Source organism: Rhododendron vialii, chromosome 7a (assembly GCF_030253575.1).
Source record: "Rhododendron vialii isolate Sample 1 chromosome 7a, ASM3025357v1".
Taxonomy (NCBI): domain Eukaryota; kingdom Viridiplantae; phylum Streptophyta; class Magnoliopsida; order Ericales; family Ericaceae; genus Rhododendron; species Rhododendron vialii.
In genome coordinates this window covers 3,092,004-3,114,597 of record NC_080563.1, presented here as the reverse complement: position 1 = coordinate 3,114,597, position 22,594 = coordinate 3,092,004, and the positions used below count along the sequence as shown (strand labels likewise).

The 22,594-nt window shown below is 39.3% G+C and overlaps 2 protein-coding genes across 7 annotated transcripts; one reads left to right on the top strand and one right to left on the bottom strand.

The window, feature by feature from the left end:
- Positions 1 to 261: 261 nt before the first annotated feature.
- Positions 262 to 15,886, bottom strand: LOC131332420 (tubulin-folding cofactor D). Its single transcript, XM_058366632.1, has 17 exons — positions 15,532 to 15,886; positions 14,106 to 14,653; positions 13,318 to 13,420; positions 11,207 to 11,383; positions 9,583 to 9,774; positions 8,291 to 8,407; positions 8,037 to 8,141; positions 7,271 to 7,441; positions 6,943 to 7,158; positions 4,500 to 4,698; positions 3,895 to 4,100; positions 3,578 to 3,802; positions 2,917 to 3,471; positions 2,566 to 2,835; positions 1,578 to 1,622; positions 942 to 1,127; positions 262 to 761 (listed from the first exon to the last, which is right to left on the bottom strand). Exons 1-17 carry the CDS (start codon positions 15,745 to 15,747, stop codon positions 474 to 476), a joined length of 3,819 nt encoding a protein of 1,272 aa, XP_058222615.1. The 5' UTR covers positions 15,748 to 15,886; the 3' UTR covers positions 262 to 473.
- A 413-nt stretch (positions 15,887 to 16,299) lies between these two features.
- LOC131334034 (cyclin-H1-1-like) lies at positions 16,300 to 22,401 on the top strand. 6 transcript variants are annotated; one of them, XM_058368902.1, is made up of 7 exons: positions 16,300 to 16,754; positions 17,126 to 19,729; positions 19,831 to 19,915; positions 20,092 to 20,180; positions 21,082 to 21,200; positions 21,292 to 21,360; positions 21,878 to 22,401. In XM_058368902.1, exons 2-6 carry the CDS (start codon positions 19,665 to 19,667, stop codon positions 21,294 to 21,296), a joined length of 363 nt encoding a protein of 120 aa, XP_058224885.1. In that variant the 5' UTR covers positions 16,300 to 16,754; positions 17,126 to 19,664; the 3' UTR covers positions 21,297 to 21,360; positions 21,878 to 22,401. The 6 variants fall into 6 exon arrangements, 4 of the variants coding, with proteins under 4 accessions (XP_058224885.1, XP_058224886.1, XP_058224887.1 ...); XR_009202006.1 differs by having other exon boundaries at positions 16,303 to 16,754; positions 19,831 to 20,995; positions 21,053 to 21,360; XM_058368903.1 differs by lacking the exons at positions 21,082 to 21,200; positions 21,292 to 21,360 and having other exon boundaries at positions 16,321 to 16,754.
- The last annotated feature ends 193 nt before the right edge of the window (positions 22,402 to 22,594 follow it).

Below are 22,594 nucleotides of genomic sequence, written 5' to 3'. Positions count from 1 at the left end.
GAGCGCTAGATTTTTTTCTTCTCCCCCACCCCAAAATGAAAGTAAAGGAATAAAATAGGAAATTGATTTTCGCGCTCTACTTTTTATTGATGGCTATCCAATTTTAATGTGAAGTTACTAATAAGTAACTTCATGAACAAAGTAGAGCGCATCAGTAAAAAGTGCAACACGAATATCAATTTTCATAAAATACCATGCAAAGAAAGAAGTTTCAAGTTCCAATTTGAGTCCCACCAACCCCAACATTTTCAAGTCCCAGAGTTTCAAGTCTTTTCCAAGAGTTTTAATATAAATGGGATGTTCTTGTTCGTCAAAAAAAGTCTTTTCCTTCTCAGCAATCAAATTAGTTTTCACCACGAAGTTGTTTTCTATTTCTTCGGAGGAGATTGAACGTATTCCTGTGGCAAGCTCATGGGAATAATCATGATACAAATTCAGGGGTAAAAAGGAGCTTCTAATTTACACTGTTAGAATCAGAACCCAGCAGATCCTACTAATGAAGAGTATGTTGCATTTTCATCGCCGGATGAAGACCTCTTTCCATCTTCCCTTGATACTTGATAGCTAGGTTTCAGAGATTGAGCAGTTTCTAGACCAGCTACCGCATATAAATGTGACCTTCGCCGCTTTGCTTCTTCAGCATCACCTTCCCAGCATGTTTCAGAAATAATTTCAAGTGCTTTCTCCACTTTGTCCTCTGCCATGAGACTTCCATTTTGTAGGAGAACAAGGTAGACCTGTTCCGCAGAAGCCTTCCGAATCTGAGGGCAGCCAAATTGCAGATATTCTATTAGAAGAGTTATACACTTCTACCTATCTTTTTTCATTTTGTTTTTCTTTATCTTGTGTTGGTGTCAATGCCAGCTTATCCTCCTTTTTGTTGGGTGTGAAATTATGATCTATCCAGATATGCTTTGAGAAAACTACGATGCACCACAAACCTTAGGGTACCGTTGGCCAAGGAAAGTGAAAAGATGTGAGAGAGCCTGGACATTGATGGAATCTGGAAGTGATGCCATATATCCAAGTATAGAAATGCCTGCATATAGCTTAGAGAAGTCCTTTGATGCCTTCAACTCAATGGTGAGTGAATCCAAAACACCAGCACAGAAGAGCGGAGTTTGGGCCTGGAAATCATGATCAAGCTCCAGGTTAGAGTTGAAGGATTACAAAACTATTGCTAATTAACAAATCTTTGAAATGAGATTTCTAGCTACTGAATCCTCTCGAAACTTAAAAAGACTATTAGCCGAACTTTCAAAGAGACAAAAGGAAGGACAAAAGGTGCCTAAATAGGAGAACCATGTGGATGTCATTGAGAACAAAAATGACAGAGGAAAGAATGGTCAAAATACTTCCAAAAATAAACACTATCTCAACGTGGGCTTTGTATTTCGTAATTAACTTCAGAATCTGGATGCATGGTAAGGGAGATAATAAATTTCAAAATTGTAGGGTAGGACTAAAACAAATGAAGGAAGATTTTTTTTTTTGATCCTAAATGAAGGAAGATGAAGTCAAAAATCAAACAATAAATACCAGAGAATTGAGCGTGGCAACATGTCGAAGGGACCTACCTCCATATCCAAGAATACCTTTTTGCTGAAAAGAATCTCGATAGTCTGTAACAAAAATTTGGTTCATTAACATGATTGAACAATACGAAAATGTCAAGATCTCAGAATACAAGTGAAGGCATAAATGGGCACAACTAATTGCCAGAAACAAGTGAAGCCAATGAGTAATCTGGAACAGTATCATAAAAAAGAATTTACACTTTATCAACCAAATGGTCATAAAAGTCAAGGTTCTTGCTTCCTGAGAAGAATTGACGAGTTGCAAGGGCCAAACTGCTCCCCTATGGTTCAATTTAAGAAAACTCTTCAGATGTTACGGAATTGGAAACGAAGCCTGCATTCCTGGAATTTGAAATTACCCTCCCTTTCTTTTAATTGCACCGTGTTATCTGCCAAATTCAGAATTCTTGTTTTACAAGATCGAGGACGAGATGGTTTGAACTTTGAATTGCATCCAAATATATCACTCTAGCTTGTAACGAGAGGGCAAGAACTTAGCTACACTTTCATCCTCCTAAAGCTACTTCTTGGTTCTTTCCCTTGTGTTAGGTTTTACCTACAAAGCCTTTTCACTTTCTTTTGCACATTTTTGGTTCTAATTGAATATTAACTATCCTTATGTGCAGTCCCTGTGATCAAATTAAGAACTCTGGAAACCCAAGCAAGAAACCGATTCGCAATTTTATGCCTTCAAACTAGTATCAAATAAGTAGCTTTTTCCCTACTTGTAAATATATTGATGTCTGAACTCCCAACTAATTATGTTGTGAATCGTCATAACACTCTCATTTAGACAGCCTCTTCGACATGAAAGGACAAAGGTTATACTCACTGCATACAGACAAAGCTCTCAAAGAAAGGTAAAAAAAGAAATGGTCATACTGTCAGGCGGAGGCATGTAAGACTTGACAACTGTATCAAAGAAAAACACACATCCATGTGTACCCTCTGACTTAGTTATTCTAGTGGCGCAGTTTCTAACAATTACCTTTAAAGCAGGTATAATGACTCGGTCACATCTTTTGTACTGTTGGAGAACCCAAAGAATGTCGGTAGATAACATGACCTCTCTGGAGATTTTCTCAGTCTGTTTTTGAGAGTCCGAGGCTTGAAGATACTCCAACAAAGCAGTAAGTGATGCCTTCCTCAAAGAATCTTGCAACCCACCAACAGAAATAACTAATCCAGATAGCACATATTTACTGTAACAACTAAGCTGAAGTAACTTAACGAAACGAGGATACGAGAAAGTGGGCACCTGCAGGTAAGTACATATTGATCTCTTCGTGAGCCAAAAAAAACTCACCAATCAAATTTTAATTGACTTATTTACACATACCCCCCACTCTGAGTCTGCCTTGTCAGGAATGATTTCTTCTAGCTTTTCCCTGTAAGGTATGAAGGGCACATATAATGCTTTGTCATACAAAATCCTTTGGAGAACCTTTGCAGCCATTTCCCTTATTTTATCCATCTTCTCCACAGCTTGCTTAATAATTCCTCCAACTATACTCCTGGCAAGCTTTTCATCAAAAAGTGTATACATTTTGTCATCTTTGATCATATCACTTTCAAACTGCTCTGAGGCAGATTCAGCTTTATTTAATCCACTTGAGTTGCCAATGGAGTCTTTTTTGCAAAGGATAAATGCACATCTCTGAAGGCCATCCATAGCAGCCTCACGGACCCAAGAACCCACATCACCTCTGTTATCCACGGAGTAATCATCCAGAGCTCTAAAGAAACACTGCATCACTTCACTCTTGATGAAATAGAACAGGGAAATACCCTCCACCTCGGAACACTCCACTGAGCTTGTTATCGTTTCACACACTGAGATGAGACCTTTGACTGCACTTACACGTGCTTCAGCGTCCCTTTCTTCAGGGTTATCCTGCACTCAGAAGAAGTGCCCAGTCAAACTGACAGATTATTCATTTTAGCGGCTCATAACTCGGAATCTCAAGGGTAGATGAACCAAAAATCTTCCACAAGGATACCTCAATAGCACAAGCACTACAAAGCTTCGGTAGTACAACATTCCATCTTGTAGCCAGAAACTTTAAAGGTAGTACACCGATTGCCAATGCAGACCCTCTTCTTGCAGCCACATTAGAATCCCTCAACTGTTCTAGGTACTTGGACACAAAATCGTTAACAATTTTATCCTCTGCATTGAGAAGGTTAGCCGGAACAAAGTGTTTCAGGGCCTCAACAGCAGCATTCTGGACATCGGAAAAAATAACTAAATTGAAAATGCAGTATGAATAGATTAATCTTACTCCTATCGGCGACAGAGTTCAGGAGTTGGATATACCTGTATATGAGAATTAGGATGTCTTAAGTTCTCATTGATGGTATCGAGCAAACTTCTCTTAAGTTTTTCTGGCAAGTGTACATGAGCTGTAGAGATGCATTCAATTAAGCGAGAAACAGCAGAACGCATTATCTCCCCACCCTTCCCACGATACAGACGTGCTTTCTCTATAGCAGGAACTATGCCAGCAACATATCTCTGCTTATCTGTTAGAAAGATTGTGGGGTAAATGCTCCATTAGAGCATGGAAAGGTTCAATCTAAGTAACATTATGCAACTTGAATTAGGATCTGAGAAGGGAAAAATGGAAAATTATTTTCTTAGCCATCCACATGGACGAGGGAAAAAGTTAACTTATGATACATGTTACAAGTATTCATCTTCCTCTGCAAAGCCTCTCCTTTTACCAAACCTTATAGAAAGAAGGGTAAAAGATAACACAGTTCGCAAAAAACAACTATTCAAAGAAAAGTAATAAAAGTATCGCATCGTAATGTGGATAAAAATCACATTCATATTATTTTGTAAGCACAGACAGAACAGCTTCAATTGCATTTTCATTTTCAATCATACAATCTTGAAAAGCAGGGGGAATCATCACCTACCTGTTGAAATAGCATAATCACACTTATATAAAGCAAAAACAAGTTCCCCTGCCGCTAAAGTTGCACCATGACGCATGCACAGATCAGATGAGAGAGTGCAAGGAATTAATTTCTCGAGAACAAAATTCGCAAAATATTCAGGATCATACTTTACAAGAGCAGCAAGGGCATTTGCAGCAAGTTCTCTCAAGCCTTTGTCCTGAAGTTGTGGAAAGTGACAATTAGAAGATCATCATTACTAGTCAAGAAGGAAAAGAAAATGCCATATTAATTACCTACAAAAGGATGATAAAAAAACAAAAACCACCAACAAACCCAAATTACTTGTTTATGTGTCATGCACTGCAACTAGAAATTTCTGAATGATAGATAAAATGAAATTCTTGAATGAATGATAGATGAACAAGAGGAAACAACTTGCGAAGTCTCCTTGCTGAAACAAGAACTGAAAACGAAAAAGCACATCCAACTAATTAGGAGCACTGCACAGCTGCACCCTTTTCGTGTTATTTTTGTTTAGCAAAGATATCAAGGAAAAACGCACTTGTTGAAAATGATAAGAGATTGACTGGTAGCCTCGTGTAAGATGGGAGTTGAAGGCAGCGTATAACTGCAGTAAGCTTTTTTACGAAGCGAAGATCCTACAACTAGGGATGATGAATGAGCTGGAAGTATAAAGATGGTAAATATTTAGCCAAATCTATCTCTATTATAAGCAGTGATGCACCTGCAATGCTTCCTAATAAGAATATTAGAAGACAAACTGAAGTAATTTCCTTCATCTGGACAATGACGAGGGAATGTCATTTACTCAAATTCTGAGCTTCCCAAATATGGTGCATGCGCAGGAAATGACAAATTCACTGAGGCACTTGTAAACAACTGTTATGAGCTAAAAACATGTAGAGCCAATGAATCAATATGTTTTGGTGTATCCGGTGTTGAGCCAACCTCTGTGTTTCAAATTCATGAGGCAAGCACAAGAGGGGCATCAGTCCCAGCGTGCGGCTCTTGGGTAGTGGCTTCAAGGTGTTTGATGAGCTGGTTTCTGGAAGAAAAGCTAGGAACACTCTGGGGGCTTTCCCGACAAAAGACTGTGGATCAACACAGAAAATTCATAGGCAGTCTTCTTTGCTTCAATGATTTCATTAAGTGGTAACTTTATGAAAGCGACCACTTTGTGCATATATGAACAAAGGTTAGGTCTGTGTCTAGTCCTCCTACACCCATACAACCATGAACCATAGGTTTCCGTTACTGTGTAATGTGCGTGAAAGTTTGTGATTCTAGTTTTTCGTTCTCTTCACTAGTTCTCGTGATGATCTATTTGCTTTTTCTGTATACTTTACATGTACCAAGGTGGCTCTCCTATGGACATTTTAGAAGGAATCTTGCTTACATACCAAGAAAGGGGGGAAAGAAAAGAGACGATCAAGGCTCTCTGAAAATCAATCCTGAACATACTACCCACAAGTCCCTTAATTTCTCACAACTGGTCTAAATAACCCTAACAAGTAACAAGGGTGCTGACAATGTACATTAGATGTAAAACAGGCCATTTATACTATTGAACGATTTTATCCCATTGAAAGAATCTGTTTGTTTCCAAACCTCCAGACTGCTGAACAACTTTCAGTGTACCAGTGTCATAGTTATACCATCTTGACATAACCTCAGTAAACACACAAGTCACAACTAAGAGTAGCTTGGTTTATGCATGGCACAAACATTATATTAGGCATGGAAGCTGATGTGATTGTCATTAACATCTAATATGACTATTGAATTGAACCATCAAGATACATGACTATTATTTAAGATGGTCACTAGTAATAATTTTCCGAATATCAAATCTCCACAAATATCAACTGTTAATGTGAAATGTCAGATTCACAAACAAAAAGACTGAACTTGCATCAGTAACCAGTTCTGACAACTTATACTTCAGAAGCACATAATCTGTAGATTGGTTACCTTCTGCCTGTTACAACAACATCCCTAAGATGGAGGAGAGGTAGACATTGGTGGAGCTTCTTGTAGGAATGCCTCTCCACCTGTGAAATTATTATTTTCTCCAGAAACTACTATAAACGAAAACTAGTGTCAAGTTATTTTCTTAATTTCTTATCTCTCTAAGACGCAAGTAGCCAAGTAGCATCTTTAGTATTCAGACACATAATGCAGAATCATAGAAGATCAATGAAGTGGTTTATAATTTTCCAGCTAATGATTTTTGTTGAGATTGTTATACTTAGCAGGCATCTTTTCCATAGAAGTAATCTTCACTACAGTATTCGAAGAAAGTGATAAGTAGCTCATAAAAGAAAAAGTAATCAATAGGAATGAACAACGACTACTTCTACATTTGTCTAGTCAACATCACCGTCAATTCTTAAGAGACGTTTAATAAGAGAAGGAAAATTTGTTTAAGATTAAAACATACCCAGTGACAGATCTTGTTATTCAGCAATTCATCAACAAAGGGGCCAAGATATCCCTCATACTGAGCAATGCAGACAGCAACATAAAGATAGGAGTTTGAACGTGAGGATAGTGAGAAATAATCAGCTGTATTCACTATGTCAATGCCATGTGGGTAATTCCCTTGCCTACCAACATTCTCCTGAAAAGCAGCTGCAGCAGCCCTTCTACAATTTACCTAAGCATTACATCTAACAATGATGATCACAGCAATAACAACAATAAAGATAGAAGATATCCTGGAGAAGTAAAATGCAGAAGAAGAGAGCCAATAGAGGTAAAATAACCACCTCACGGTCATAGCAGGCCACAGTTAAAAGGTGAGGAGCAAGCTGTTCCAGTACGCTTTCCATATCCCTGTGGTAATAAGCACGACCAAATGCCCAACAAACATATGCAGCAGCATCACGTACATGTGATCCAACACTGTGGGGACCTCTTCGAATATCATAATGCAGGGCCTGTGCACAAGTTTGCTCCTCATCAGTGCCCAAGAAATTGTTAGAAATGATGGCCTCGAAACAGAATAACCAATCTGGAAGGAAGGCTAATATGCATATCCCAAATAATACACATTAGGACAAGAGAATCTACATCAACCATAGATTTATACTCCAAGAGAGGCATCTGTGTCCAACCATTGTATAAAATATTACAGAAAAGTAACAGTACCCTGTTAGACATAACCACAAAATTGACACGATAAAAAACTAGAAATTTAACAGACCAATTTCAAGTCAAACCAAAAGCTATGTCCCCCAGAGGAGACCGCTCTCGGCCACAGGCAAAGGTAAAAGGAGGGCCTTAAGAGGAGGGGGGAAATGGAGAGCGGAGTAGAAACAAGAGAGACCGAAGTATTGAATCATTCAATAAAATCCATACAATTCAGACTGTTACAGTCTTACAGAAACAAAAATAAAGAAATATATCAAAGACACATAATGCAAACTATAATTGTCCAAACAACCATAAAAATATTTAAACACCATTCAGAATTTTCAGCGAATTATAAAATTTACGGTTATTAGCCAAATAGTAGGATAAGAAAAGCAGAACCTTCACAACAACAGGTACAACTTTGGCAAAACTGATTGGCAATAGCAATCCTCTACGTGCCAGCTCAGCCAATGCCATGCAACCTCCATGCCATGAACCATCTCCCTGGAATATATAAAAAAAAAAAATCAGCATCCTTGGAACCCATGAATTGGACAGAATATAACAAATGAATAACTTGTAGAAGTGCTGCATTACTGGGGCCTGTATTCAATGATATTACGCAATAAGGGAAGCCAACTGCAATAGAATACCTCGCCAGGTGAAAACAGCTCCAATATGGATGACAGGACTTCATCTGATAGGGTATATGTCAAACGAGAAGTTACGCGACCAATACCTTTTGCAGCAGACCAGCGCACAACAGTGTCCTGAATTACCACCAAACTTTTTAGCATCAAATCAGTAGAATTGAAGTTCAACTTTGAAAACAAAGGGACTGATCAACGATTAAATGTAACTCATGTTCCATTTAACTATCAACCAAAGATTGGACACCAAGGCTTACTGGATTGCCTCCATGCCAATGCAGTAAGACAGACCCCAATAGAAGAAAGACAATGCACTATGTGCCTCCATTCTGAAAACCAGATGCAAGAATCTTTTGAAGCCATATTTACACCGTATCTTACTAGGTTGCATAAGATCTCGAGAGAGTGGCATCAAATGATATTCTACCACACATTGGACTTCAAGGCTAACTGGGTTGTCTGGACGCCATTGCAGTAAGACAGAACTGAAAAGGACATAGACAACGGACTATGTGGACTCTGTTCTGAAGATCAAATTCAAGAAACCTTTGAAGCACCATCGTAGTTTAATAGGTGCATAAAATCCCGGGAGAGTGGCATCAAATAAAATTCCCACGACTTAAGATAACTACCCAGTCATTAAAATCTAAATAGGATAACTTAACGCGTAGTACACAAATGACAAGGGAACTATTTCACAGCCAACATCAACAGATAGGAGGACCATTGGACCAACAAGATGAGCCTACATTGGAATCAACCTATGAAATTAGTGTGAGTTTTCAAATGTATCTTTAAAATCTACAAGTTTCTATAAAGCCTCCATGGAACCTTCTATTCCATACGAAGAATTATTCAGTACATGCAGCAGACACAGAAATCCATAAGCGGTGGCAGTGTGACACGCGCGCTGCGTGGGCACGAAGTTTGAAAATCTTGCATATAGTACATTGGATTAAAAAGGAAAAAACTTTAAACTAAATCGTACCCATCTCAACTATTAAAAAAACTGCAAACTGCATAAACAATGAAAACCAACCTGACTTATTAATTAGTCAATTGTTTCAATGATTCAAGATCAACTCCTCACAATTCTATTTCTAAATTCCTAATCATCCCAACTTTTACACACAATCGAGACAAGCAAAAAGTCAAACTATCCTCTTTTGGGGTTGAAAGAAGCAGCAGATTAGATAAACCCAGCATCACTCCAAAGTCTTCGAAAAGAAAATCCTTACGCATAAAAATAGAGTCAAATCATGAAAGAATATGCATATCTCACCCTTTTAACATACCGTATCTCTCAGCCCTGACAGCAACAACTCAATTATTTCCTCAACAATTTCAGGAACTTCCATATCTTCCTCTTGTGGGAAGCCAGCATTTGGGTCTGAATTGGCGTTCAAATTGGCAACATGATAACCCGGATTATCAATTCTTTGCGGTAAGTTTTCTGAAATTTTCTTCCCGAGCATGCCATGCCTACCCTAAAGAAAAAAGAATGGTTTACCCGAAAGATACAAATCAGAAGGATGTTTGTACCAAGTTTGGTAGCTTGCTAGAACTTAAAACAAACTCATATGGACATTCAACGTAAGCCATCAAATTCAAAAAAAAAATAAAGTTTCATACATAGGGCAACTACACACCAAAATTTTATAGGCTTAGAATTACTTGTCAATAGCCTCCTATAAACCCACCATAGGAGGTCCCAATCCCCTTCAAGGTCCAGCCTCATCTATCAAACTTTAATTACCATCCATAACCCTCCTCTACATGTTCAGCTACATTGCATATCTCCATTACCGTTTCTGACAAAGCTTGAAACAAAGGTGTCAAGCTTCTGTTTTATTGTCAAAATCTTAATCCGGTACGAGGATCAATACAGAATTCTTCAACTCGCCATCAAATTCATAACTTAAACCACCCCACAACAATTTCCTCTAGTCGTCTAAAAGAACAAAAGGAGGGAAACATGTGGGCAAGCTGGAGATAATGTTCTTAGTAAGGGCAAGTCACCAGCCGTAGGAAGACATAGGCACTTCAGCCTACATGTATTTTCAGAAGTCCAGAACAACCCTCAAAGATAATGTTTGAGTTATAAACCAAAGGGTAATTCCAAGAGGCTGGAAGAGAATCCATTCTTACAGCCAAAACTTTACCCTCAGCTCCCCAACTGAATCAGAGAACTCTCTACCAGATTAATCCTGAGGCCTGAGAACCCTCTATACAAGGTAGAATGCAATAGAACCAACGCTACTTCTCCCTGGTCAGGATAACCCGCAGATTTTCTCGAGACATGACATTAGGCAAGAGTCCCTCTACCAAGCCCATCAAGAATTGTGAATTCAAGCACCCATTCACAACCCTACCAGTCATTTGCTCAATGCCTCCACCAAAAGAAAATAGGGATAGAGGATAACCCCGATTCAAGCCACTAGAGAACCCAAAAAAGCCTGCCAGAGGACCATTTGCTAATATTGAGAATGTAACTACAGCTTAAATCAACTTAATCTATCTGCAAAACCAATATGCTCCAAAATACAACAATGCTATCATAACTGCAAGGAGAACAGTTGTAAGAACTACTAAAAATAAGAGACAGTGAACCGCAAGGGAGGCTAAATGAAACTGCAGAAACTCAAAGATAAATGGGATATAACGCACTCTTAACATTCCAATAATTCCTAATTTTTTCATAAGTCTTCCACAAAAAAACATATCAAATAGAAACACAATTACCTTCACAAATTTACTTTTATTGAGGCCCATAGCAACTGAGTAATATTTTTCAGCCTAAGAGTAATTTAGAAAGTTATCAAAAAATAAAAGGAACAATGTAGATCCAAGTATGCATAGCACGTCATTGAAACAGTAAGCATCAGAATCATAAAGGGCTCACAGTTCAAAACTGCTTACCACATAACACCAGGATGGTGAACGATGAGGAAGGCAAATAAGCCCAATCCGCTGACTCAACTTAATCAGATACTTGCGGAGTAGAGGACTTCGAGCAGCAGTAGAAGACCTCATCATTGCTGATGTGTCATTCCAAATAACAGAAACAACATCAAGTAAGAGTTTCCTACTACCAGCCTGCAGTTGAATCAAAATTACAGATGAGATCCAAATACTCCAAAGGACAAATCATAAATACATACTGACATCAATACAGTGAACAACAGAAAGAGAATCCATGGGGTTGACTACATTTCTCGAGAGTCGAGCCTGATGATTCTCTTCTTGAATTAGCAATATCGCATAGCCAGTCTAATTTTTTTCCTATTAATTTTTCAATGTCCCAAAGGCCAAAGCTTCTTTCATGAATTCTTTAAAGGCTGTGATGATGGCGCACCACTTTTCCCGCGACAATAGAGGATGCCCCATAAACCTAGATCCTTTCGAACTATTTTAGAGGCCGTAATGCGAAAGGATGTAGGTGTGTTGGATTTCACGGAACTCAATGCCCTTGACAAAGCTCAACGGAGAAAACGGATTATTGCGCCAACCGAATTGATTGGGACTCAGGCTCTGTGAACTCAATGCCCTTGACAAAGCTCAACGGAGAAAACAGATTCTTGCGCCAACCAAATTGATTGGGACTTAGGCTCTGTTCAGTTTGGTTTGGTTTAAGTAGAGGAAGTCCAGTCCTGTGGCCCTTGGCACCAGGATCAAGTGATGTGAGAGGCTAGGATTGAGTAGCACAGCTACAAGCACAAGCTGCACAACAATAGAAACAAGCAACATGAACTTGCAAAGATGACGATCCAGCAAAGACGCATAGAACCTCACGGAGCAACGCATCACCTATTCACTACCAAAAGCCATTGCCAAGTACCATAACTCCATAGCCACCTTGAAATGGTTCAGGCTCTCCCTCGTTCTCTTGCGCACATAAAACATGACACCCTCCTAAACCTAACAACCATTAATATCGCCTCATAAGATGGAAGCCACCAAAAAAAACCACTATGAAGTAGTCTTTGTGCACCAAATGCCTTTCCAAGCAATGAAATCTCTCCTTCCTTGCAGAACCACAAAACATCTCCAGAAAACCATCCACTTTAAAACTAGTAAAAGAAAAAAAATTGAGAACATCTAGCCCAAGCCAGCATTTACTGCTATTGCCCAGGCCTGAAATCCTTATGGGTTAGATTACGGTGGCTCAAATTCAGCCAATCCAACTTCTCTGCCTTCTGCCCCCACCCCTGGCCAGAAAATGAGAGAGAGAGAGAGAGAGAGAGATTGAGAGAGGGAGAGGGGCTTAGGGAAATGCTCACTGTACCTGCTCCTTCCTAATATACACCATTTTACCACCAAAAATATATACTATAATCTCTCTAATTCCACAAAGAAGTGACCACTGGCCGTTGCCCCCTTGTCCAAATCCGAAAGAGCCCTTACATTCCAAAAACTAACAAAGCTTCACAAGAAAAGTTTAAGATCTAGACCCCACACCCTTGTCCTCATCCCTCCCCTGTATCCTTTGAAACCCATTGTCTTTCACTACCACCAATTATTTGACGGCCATTGTTTTGCATAATCCGAGGTGAAACTGTTAGATAAGCCAGATATACATTGTTGGGCCCATTTCCTAACAGCTTAAGCTTTTGGGAGAGTTGGTAACTTAACATGGTATCAGAGCCGGGTATGCCAAGGATGGGGTAGGGTGCATGTCCTTGGCCTGCACGCGGCAGGTGCTGCCAAGTGGGCACGCTGGGCGTGAGGGAAGCGAAGTCCCACATCGCTTGGGTACCAAAGTAATATGAAGAATATAAGCGTGAGACACAATGATCGAATTTGCTATATAAAACCCTATATTTAATAAAGTGATCGTGATTATTGTGTTGGACACCGCTCGCGACACCCTCTCAACCCTGGAGTGGATCTTGCAGGTGGGTTTGTCGTTTTCATGCCCTGGCTTACTGCCGATGGGACTATTGTGACTTTGTCTGGAGGGTTCCCAGGATACCCTACAGAAACATGGTATGAATAAGAGTCATAAGACAGCGTGAGAAAGAAAATCAAACCTTGAAGATGGCAGCCAATGCATCCACAGCACCAAGTAACCGAAAGTGGTCCATGACATCATCTGTGACAGACGACAGAACTTTGTGTGTCCAACTAGTGAAGCTGCAAAGCAAATAAATAAAATACAAACTTTAGCACAAAAAGCACCATAGAATAACTGACTCTAACTTAAGGACCACATACAAGGAAAAAAAATGAAAATAGTGACGAACTGAAGCAATGTTCCCTCGTCTCAATGCTTGAGAACAAATACAATCTCTATCCCCTCCTTCTGAGGATAATCAGTTAGCAAAGCACTCCTATCAACTGCCATTTCACAAATGGCAAGGAAAGCAACTCTAAATATACCCTGCCGCATGCACAATGCATCCCACCAAAATCTTACTGGCTTCTTATGCTGCCACAAAATGAGAATAACCCATGAATACTCCAAGGCCACCACCTCCTTCCACCATTTATCCCTCCCAGGTTGAAAGGATGAAAACAATGCCCATTGCCCACAACAATGATACAAGTGGATAATTTCACCTGTCACATGACAATCTTAACTTAAAACTATTGCACACACATATAGGCACACAAGCACACACACATACACAGATACTGACCCTTGCAGTTCAATATTTGATTCTTTTGGATTTAGCAACAGTGCCCTCCACCAAAATGGTCAGCCATATTGCTCACATTAGTTAGACTATAATAGATTGCAGGCTATGGACTTCCTAATAATTCATTATGTTCCCAGATCAGTCAAAAAGTAAATGCCTAACAACTTGACAAGAAAAACCTGATAAAAGCCTTCAACATGTCTGGGCGTGTTAGAAGCCTTGAGAGCAGCAACCCAGCCATGGTGCGCATGGGACCCGCATTTGAAAGGTAATCTTTAGAAAACTCTAATATCCTCAGTACCAAGGGGGGTGGCTCATCTGCCTCAATATTATTTGCATAAACGATACTACTATCCACAGATGAGATATCAAAAGGAATCAAGACAAGAATGGAGAGCCACAGAAGCATCACACATTTTGCCTCCATCTCTCCTGTACTTTCTTGCCGCAGTGATGTTACTGAATTTGCAACATGACACTTCTCCAATAGAGCTACTGCTAGTTCGAAATCAGAAACCTGATGTGGGAAGAACTTGGTAACAGCTTTGTAACCACACACTGTCACCAGAGAATATATTATAATGCATATGGGCTTGATTACTTCAATAACCTCGTTCGAGTCTGTTCCTAGTTCAATTGTCCGAGAGCGCAGAATTAACATTAGAGGAGAAACTATGCTCTCCAGGTAAGGCTCTAACAGTTGACCCTGTTCCTGATACTTGTCCACCTGCATAACAAACAATATAAATTTTATATATCCAAGCATCAGATTTCCACAAGTCCAAATATGTAAAAAGTCAGTACTGAGAAAAAAGATAATTAAAGCTGGTTTACAGTTTCAACAAAACCATAAATTGTTCACCTAACTGCTACTAATGGTTCCAAAAGGTGATCATTCTAATTTCGCCGTGTCATGGTGTTTATATCCCATCAACAAGTGCAATTACAGACTACAGTTAATGCCTGGGAGAGATATCTGACGCAAACTAGGACGATATGAGTAAAGCAAACTTCAGGATAAGTAATTCCTTTGCATGAAGATGCCGTGGACATGGAGGATGATGGTTTCGTCCACAACTCACAATGTTTCATTCACTCCAACAAGATCAAAACTTTGAAGAACCCTTGAACGGACAATCAGCCACCACTACTTGATCCCAGTATTCTCTAGGGGTGATAAACGAGCCGAACTAGCCGAGCAGGTGGATGTTCAATCTAGGTTTGAAGCATAACAAGCTTCAAAATATGTTTGAGCTTAGCTTGCTTATTAGATGAGCAAATCTCAAACGAGCCGAACACGAGCCGAACGTAGCTTGGATTCTTATCCATCATTATCCAAACGAGCAGAGTAATAACTTGTTCAACCTTTGTTTGAAAATTTAACGAGCTTTAGAAAAGTTCAGACTTTATCTATTTCTATTAGAAAGCGATCTTGCACGAGCTTTTAACAAGCGAACACGAGCTCGTGTTTAGCGGCCGTAGCTTTCTGTGCCATTGGGTGGCAACTAATTCGACGCCAATTGGCAACGAAATAAGGATGTAATGTACGACATTATGAGAGGAGAGAGAGAGAGAGAGAGAGAGAGAGAGAGAGAGAGAAGTTACGATGGTTCGGATCTTGTGAACGGAGGAGAGATCTGAGACGCGGCCGCTGGAAACGATGTCGTCGAGGAGAGATTTCACGAGCTTCCATTCGTGGAGGAAGTACCTCTGGAGAACCCTCTCCTTGGAATCATGTTCGTCGTCGTCGTCGTCGTTCAATGCCACCACGGCCGACTCCTCCAATTTTGGTGGGGCTTGTTCTTCTTCGCTTGCCGCCATCTTAGTGAGAGACAAGTCCACAAGGAAAGCTGAATGAATCCGGCGGAGATGAAAGAGAGAAGAGAGAGAATCTCGATTCTGCTGGTGGATTGCCGCCTCACTCACTGCAGTTTTCAAGTGTGAATTCAGGTAAAGCGAGAGTTCAAGGGATGTTTTCAAAAAAAAAAACTCGTATAGATGTACTCAATGTTCTATTGGAAACCGTGTTCGATAAGCGCGAGTTCCGTATTGTCGTAAGTTCGTGTCTTGTACATGCGACTTTTTGGAAGATCGGTTATAAACAGACTTCTCATCTTCAACCTGAGAAGTATCAAGAAAAAGAGCTTCTCCATTTTTGTGGTAATTTTCAAACTTATTTTGGAATTAATTTAATGATCCGATTAGTCCTTATTGTATAACTTGTCGATTATAATGTTTACATAAAGTATAAATTTAATCGAGTGCCAAATAGATATTAATCGGAGAAGAAAGATACCGAAAAAAAATTAAAAAAAGTTAGCTACATACACTTGATTACAACTCTTATAAAAGAAGAAGGCTTCTTCTCAGTTTTTTGAAATTTTCGACCTTACTTTGGAATAATTTTTATGATCCAATTTGTCCACGGTGTAGAACTTATCAATTATAATGATTTTGTTAGATTTCAAGTCAATCGGGTACTTCTTGGTATCTGATCGGAGAAGATATATGTCCAAAAAAAATTGGAAAAAAGTGAGCCGGTAACACTTGATTACAACTTGAAAAGACTTTTTTCCTCCCGCCTTCTGTTCGTACTCCGTTGTAACAATGTCGCCGATCCAAGTCGACCTTCACCATAGCCAATCCGAGTTCCGATCGCTGAGTCACCCGGCAGAGGTGTGTTCGCGACTCGAGCGATCGGAGCCGGTGAACTCATCCACGCGGCCACACCCATCATCTCTCTCTACAACGGGTGTTTGCTATTTGTGCCTCAGAAGTCTCAGAAACATAACCAAATCTGCAGCCAAGAATGTGAGGAACAATCTAAGGTACAATGGGTGGTTGTTGCATCTAATTCAATTTCTATTGGCGCACATCCTAATAGCTTTTCGGATTTTGATTTTATATTGCTTACGGCATTAGAAATCGATGCAAGGTATATATGCCTCCCACGTGTTTGATATTTGGCTTTTGAAGGTAGTCCTTTTTCGGCCTATGGTTTTTCTAAACTTGAACTCCATTTCTGAATTCATAGCTTTCGTGGTTGGTTGTGCATGGTAAGACTTCCACTGGAACCTCGTATTCGAAATGTGAGGTTAGACCAATCTTTATGTCGTATAAATCTACCAGACTTATTGTAGACTTAGCTCTTTATAGCTTCAGATCATTTAGTGGTTGCTTCTTATGGTTTCACGTATAGCAATGCTTGAGAGAGACATTTCACTACAGAGAGGTAGAAGATGAATGGGGATCTTAAAGGTGAAGGGCCAGAAATACGAGGACGGAGATGAGGAAGTACATGGTAATATGGGTGGGTGGGACCGAATCTTGCTGCTGGTTTGGAGAAGAGGAGAACATTGGGGCTTTCCTTTTGATTTATAGCCTAAGGGCATCTTTTGGTCTTCATTTGGCAGGGAAAATGCTCATTGACATAAGTTTTTGCAAACTACGCGCGTATGGCACATGATTCATGAACTGTTAAAATGGATGGAGATCTATAAACCCAAGTGGGATTATGTGGTCAAGTTTAAACCTCAAGGGTAAAGCGCCTATAAAATGGACTTTTCGCAAATTTATACGTATTGTGGTCTAGTACTTTTGTGTCAGTACATTTTTTGTGCATCATTTGCTTGTTGCTTTTGATTCAGGCTACTTGTTTCATTTTTCTGCTTTGATATGCTTCACGGCGAACTACCACTACCTATAAATCTTGATTCTGGTGTACTTTAGGTTTACACCATCCTCAATTACTGTCCAATTGGCAAAATTGTCGAGAAAAGGAAAGAAGCTAGGAGGGAAACGAAAACAAACCGAAGTGTTAAGTTTGAGATAAAATAAAAGTGAAACAGGAAACAAATTTGATAATTGCATCTTTCCATCTGGTTTGGATAATTCATGAGGAAAAGAAGAGCAAGACGTGTTATTCTCTCCTGGTGCTTGGAAAAGATAAACGATAAATGACAGACGGTTGATAGTTTTTTGTGCTTATTAGGGAAAGGAATATGGTTTGTTCCCATTTCTCTCCTCGAAAGCTATCTAAACAGGTGATTATGCAGGAGAGAGTCCATTCCGTTTTCTTTCCTATAAAGTTACTCCATCTTTACTTTTTTTTTCTACTCTAAGCACCACCACTACAGTGCATTTGTTTCTCTTTCATTGCACCCCTAATTGAAGGCATCAGTCTTCTTAACTCAATAACCGAGTCATGTTGACAATCACCTACTAACTGATGGGGGATGAACACTTTGTTGCTCTATAAATTGGCTTCTCGATTCCCTAGTTTCGCTTTCTTATGTTTCTAGTTACGCTTTCTTTTGTGAAGCATTAAATATCTTGAACCTTGAGAGCAATTTTTATATTTTAGTTTGGAAGGGGCAGAGTCTTCACGTCTCCTCCTTTTTATCCTTTCAAATTCTTCACACTTCAGTTGCCATTTACCTTTACAATGGATCAGTTTGGTATGAAGGTTAAGCGTCCGTCGTGTCTGGTTTGGCTTTGCAATATGACTTTGGTTTTCTGTGGAGGATGATCATAATTAGCGTTGGCAATATCTGTTGACCAATTTATAACTTCCTGTCGTCATGGACTTGGGTACAAGTGTCGAGTGCGGGTATGTGTCTAAGTATTGGTTCAGTTAATATCTGTCTTAAGGAGATGGGAATAAGGCCAAAAGTTCAGATTTGGTAGCATATTTCTTTTTTCTCTCTCTCGATTAATTAGTGTTTACTAATTCTCTTTCATACATCACATAGGAGTTTCTTGCATAATTCATGGTAAATCCGAATGAGAAAATAGGCTTGCTAGGTGCATGTTCAAGTAAATATGTCGGATACAGAGTCCATATCCTTGTCCGAGTGATGAGTGCCCAACACTCATGTTTTGGTTATTTGGAAATGTAGGTCATGCCCATGCTCCTTATCGTTATCGTTGTGAAGTATAGAACTAGATCATATTCATGATGTCAGAAATCTCTGCAACTAGTTCTTTTTTCTCTCTAGTAAGTTGAACTTTTATGCATATGGTCTTGCCACCCACATCTGATTTGAGTCGTTCAACCCCTGTGGTATGTTGATATCAGTTGATGAGGAACCTCTTGCCCCCTTATGGGAGACTCTCTGCACTTTGGATTGTATTCTGAAAGAATCTCAAACCTGTCATTCCATGGTCTAACACTCTAACTAACCTTGTATGTTTTTGCCATGTGCAAACCTTCAACATGTGAGATATGCAAACCTTAGAGGGTGGTATCTGGTCTCTGAGCTTTATCCATTGATTTGTGTGGAAGGATAAGAAAAATACTCTGATGGGCATTCTAAGTGGACCTGCGCATAGAGTTCTTATTTGATTACTTGGCGGTTTCTTTTTGCCTTTCAGAGGCAGTGTGGTGTACATAGAGTACTTTTTGTATCTACAAGGGTCCAAACTAATATTAGAGGGAACACTATGTTTACCTGTTTTGTATCATACTGGCCAGTTCCCATTTCGTAGACCACCCAAAACCTCTTTGTGGCAAACCGATCTCAGGAGGATCCCTTAAGGCTGTATAATATTAGAGGGAACACTTTTTTTTCAATGGTATGGTTATTGAGGAAAAACTACGTAAATAGGTAACATAGGTAGTAAGCCACCTACTTCAGCACGACAACTTTCAGTTTCTTGGGTTATTATTTGCTATCATTGTCCGTGACGTAATTTTGATAAATGAAGTTGCTTTTTTGAAATTATTAGATTTTGTTTTGATGCTGTTGGCATTGGCTGCTTTGTACCAGGCGAATGAAGTGCATGGGCTTATCGACTTTGAGAGGTTCTAACTGCTTCCCAAATATGAACTGAATGAAATTTCTTGTTTTTTAATTCCCTTCTTATTTGTTGCAACAATTTCCTGAAAATCAATGTAAAGCACAGATACGTTGGGAACCTTCTCTCTCGCCAGCATGATACACACTCCATTTCAGAACTCACTGTTTCTCTAAATGCCATAATCTCATTGGTAGGAATGTATAATTTATTTCATAAAATTTCCAGTTTGATGTGAACTTGATACAGCTGCTGCTTAGCTGATATAATTCAGGCATCAGCTTTGCAATGTTCATTTCAATATGTGCGAATGTAGCTCAGTTTCACCTCCACCTTCCTCCTCAAACTTTTTCTTCTCTTTTTGTACAGGTAAGTAAACTTGTGACCCTTACTGCTACAGATATGAAGCACGTTGATCGGAAGCTCAAATTATGCCAGGATCCGAGCTCACATGACAAGTATTGCTAATGCACTTTTATGTATTAGGAGTAACTTTTGCTTTGATAGTGTGCTCTCTGTCTCTCAATTGTCGTTGATTTGTTGTATAAGGAGTAAGAAACAAAAGCACTGGTCCAAGGAGAGTTCAAGTGAATTGCATGCATAATTTCACTGTTTGTTACGGTGCCTCGACATGTACGTTTCACTTCAAGAATGTGGTTTTCCAATTTGGGAATTCTGCTTAATTTGTTTTGATTTTGATGTGGTCTGAAGCAGTCATACCACTTCGTACATGACTTGAAAAATTAGTGAGCGAGCGGTTGTTGATTAGCTACAGTCCGTTGTATACTTATGGTGATTATTATGACATCACTGACCTTGTATTGTTGGAGGAATCTCTCTGAGAAAATATCACCATTACGAATGCAAGCGGAGGAAATTGAATCCTCATTGTTGAGACATTGGGTTTCAAGCTCCAGTGTTTAAATTTCAGTTTATGAAACTACCAATTAAAGTGCATCATTATGATTTCAGTTTGAGGCCAATTGAATCCTCTGATTTGCTTCTTTTTTGTTTGGGATCCATTCATGTTGCATATGGAATCCGTAGGTAGATTATCAGAACCATAATCTGGTCTAATTTTGTAACTAATGTCAATGTGGTATGTTATGCACTTGGTAGTTTATGAGACCAACAATTTGGTTTGTTTTGACTGTGAACTGAAGATCTGTTTTGGTAATGCCATTTAAGAGATGTTTGGAACCTGTTTATGACATGTTTTGTATGTGGTATGTTATGAACCTGTTTTGTTTAAGAGATGTTTAGAGCAGGTTCTGTGTGTTACTGGAATGACTGTGTTTGTTACTGCAGTTTGTGAAGTTTGGGACTGCAGCTGTTACTTACTGCAGTTTGTGACTGCAGCATTCTGTATGAATCTGCACTTGGACTGAAGCTGTTAGTTACTGCACTTGGAATCTGCACTTGGAAGCTGTTAGTTACTGCATCAGTTGAATCTGCAGTTGTATTGGTTTTTAGAGCAGGTTTTGACTACTTTGATTACTTTAGGTCTTCACTTAAGATTCTCTTGTGGTTGAGCTGTCCTTTGTTTATGTAACCCTTCAACATTGGCAGGTTGAGAAAGTATTTGGTGCTAGTCAGCCAGATATTCTTGAAATTGAGAAGGTAAAGAAAATGCTCAAGGTATGAACTGAGATGCATCCTTCACATCCGACAACGAAAATGGTAATAAAAGCATGTGTAGATAAACAAAAATCCATGTTGTATAAAAATTTTAATCTGTTGGGAAAGAAGTTTAGGACTGACGGAAAAAGATAATGACCTGAGTGGTCAAATACATTAATGTGATGATAAAAATCACATTTTGAGGAACTTTTATTTATCTCTCACCTCATCTGTTCTTTTATTGTCAAGTATTACAATTGTAAGTCTCCTGGTTTGATAGTCTTTGTGATTTACTATGTACATAGTAACGCACTACTGGATTTGATATTCTCCTGACTCAAAATGGGGCCAATACATCGAAGCATTGTTCAATTTTGCAGTCTCTTTTGTTGGATACTTATGTTACTAATTCTGGACATGGAGTTCTGCTCATGTGTAGAGTGTTGGCTGCCAAAATGCTAGTTCTCTTTCCTCTTGTGATTCTTAGTTCGCAAAAATATGTTTACATGCTGCTGCGTCATTATGTTTGTCTCAGAAATGCAGTTTTTTCGATGACTATTACTGCTGCAGCTGATGGGAATTGCTACTGGGTTGGAAGTGCGGAGGTATTGGGACCGCAATGCTTGTATCGGGCGAATTTTCTGCTGCTCAAACAATGAATCAGCTCTCCACGACCATTAAAATCAAACAATCATTGGAGGGGATGCAATATGGAGTGAGCCCTTTCTTTCATTCTCCTACTGCTACACTACTATTTGCTTTGGTTCTACTTCTCTGCTCACTAGGTTCCAAGCGTGAGAATGGTGCCCACGTTCGTTAGCGGAAAGAATCCCTCAACTGAAGAAGATTTTGGAAGCTCTATCTATATTATTCATTTTTCTAGTGTTACTAGTAAGGTACAGACGTATAGTAATGAGACGGCGTATGTGGTTTTATAGACAATCTTGTGAATGATTTCGACAATGTGTTTCATTCGGACGTAAGTGGTTTGATTGAAAATCTTGTCAATGATTTCGACAATGTGTTTCATTCGGAAATATGGAAGACAGATTTGTTGGACTGGAGTATACTGTTTGTGTTATTTGACAGGGGAATGAACTAGCTATGAAACTATCAAGAATTTACCAAAAAAAAAAAAAACTTTTCCCGATTTTTAAAAAACCCCTGCAAAAGACATTGGTTCTAGCCACCGGCAAACTTTTACCGGCGTTTATTTCACAACCATGATTTCTTGTAGTGTTGAGGGAAAGAG

Bases quoted from the DNA above. Each gene is read 5' to 3' on its own strand.
- LOC131332420 (XM_058366632.1), bottom strand. From the start codon at position 15,747: ATGGCGGCAAGCGAAGAAGAACAAGCCCCACCAAAATTGGAGGAGTCG. The intron at 7,159-7,270 runs GTGGTTATTTTA...TGTAATGCTTAG, and splicing joins TGGCCTGCTATGACCGTGAG to GTAAATTGTAGAAGGGCTGC. The intron at 3,803-3,894 runs GTATATCCAACT...TCCGATGTCCAG, and splicing joins ATCCTAATTCTCATATACAG to AATGCTGCTGTTGAGGCCCT.
- LOC131334034 (XM_058368901.1), top strand. From the start codon at position 19,665: ATGCTGTTGGCATTGGCTGCTTTGTACCAGGCGAATGAAGTGCATGGG. The intron at 19,916-20,091 runs GTAGGAATGTAT...CTTTTTGTACAG, and splicing joins TAAATGCCATAATCTCATTG to GTAAGTAAACTTGTGACCCT. The intron at 20,181-21,081 runs GTATTGCTAATG...TTGTGACTGCAG, and splicing joins GATCCGAGCTCACATGACAA to CATTCTGTATGAATCTGCAC.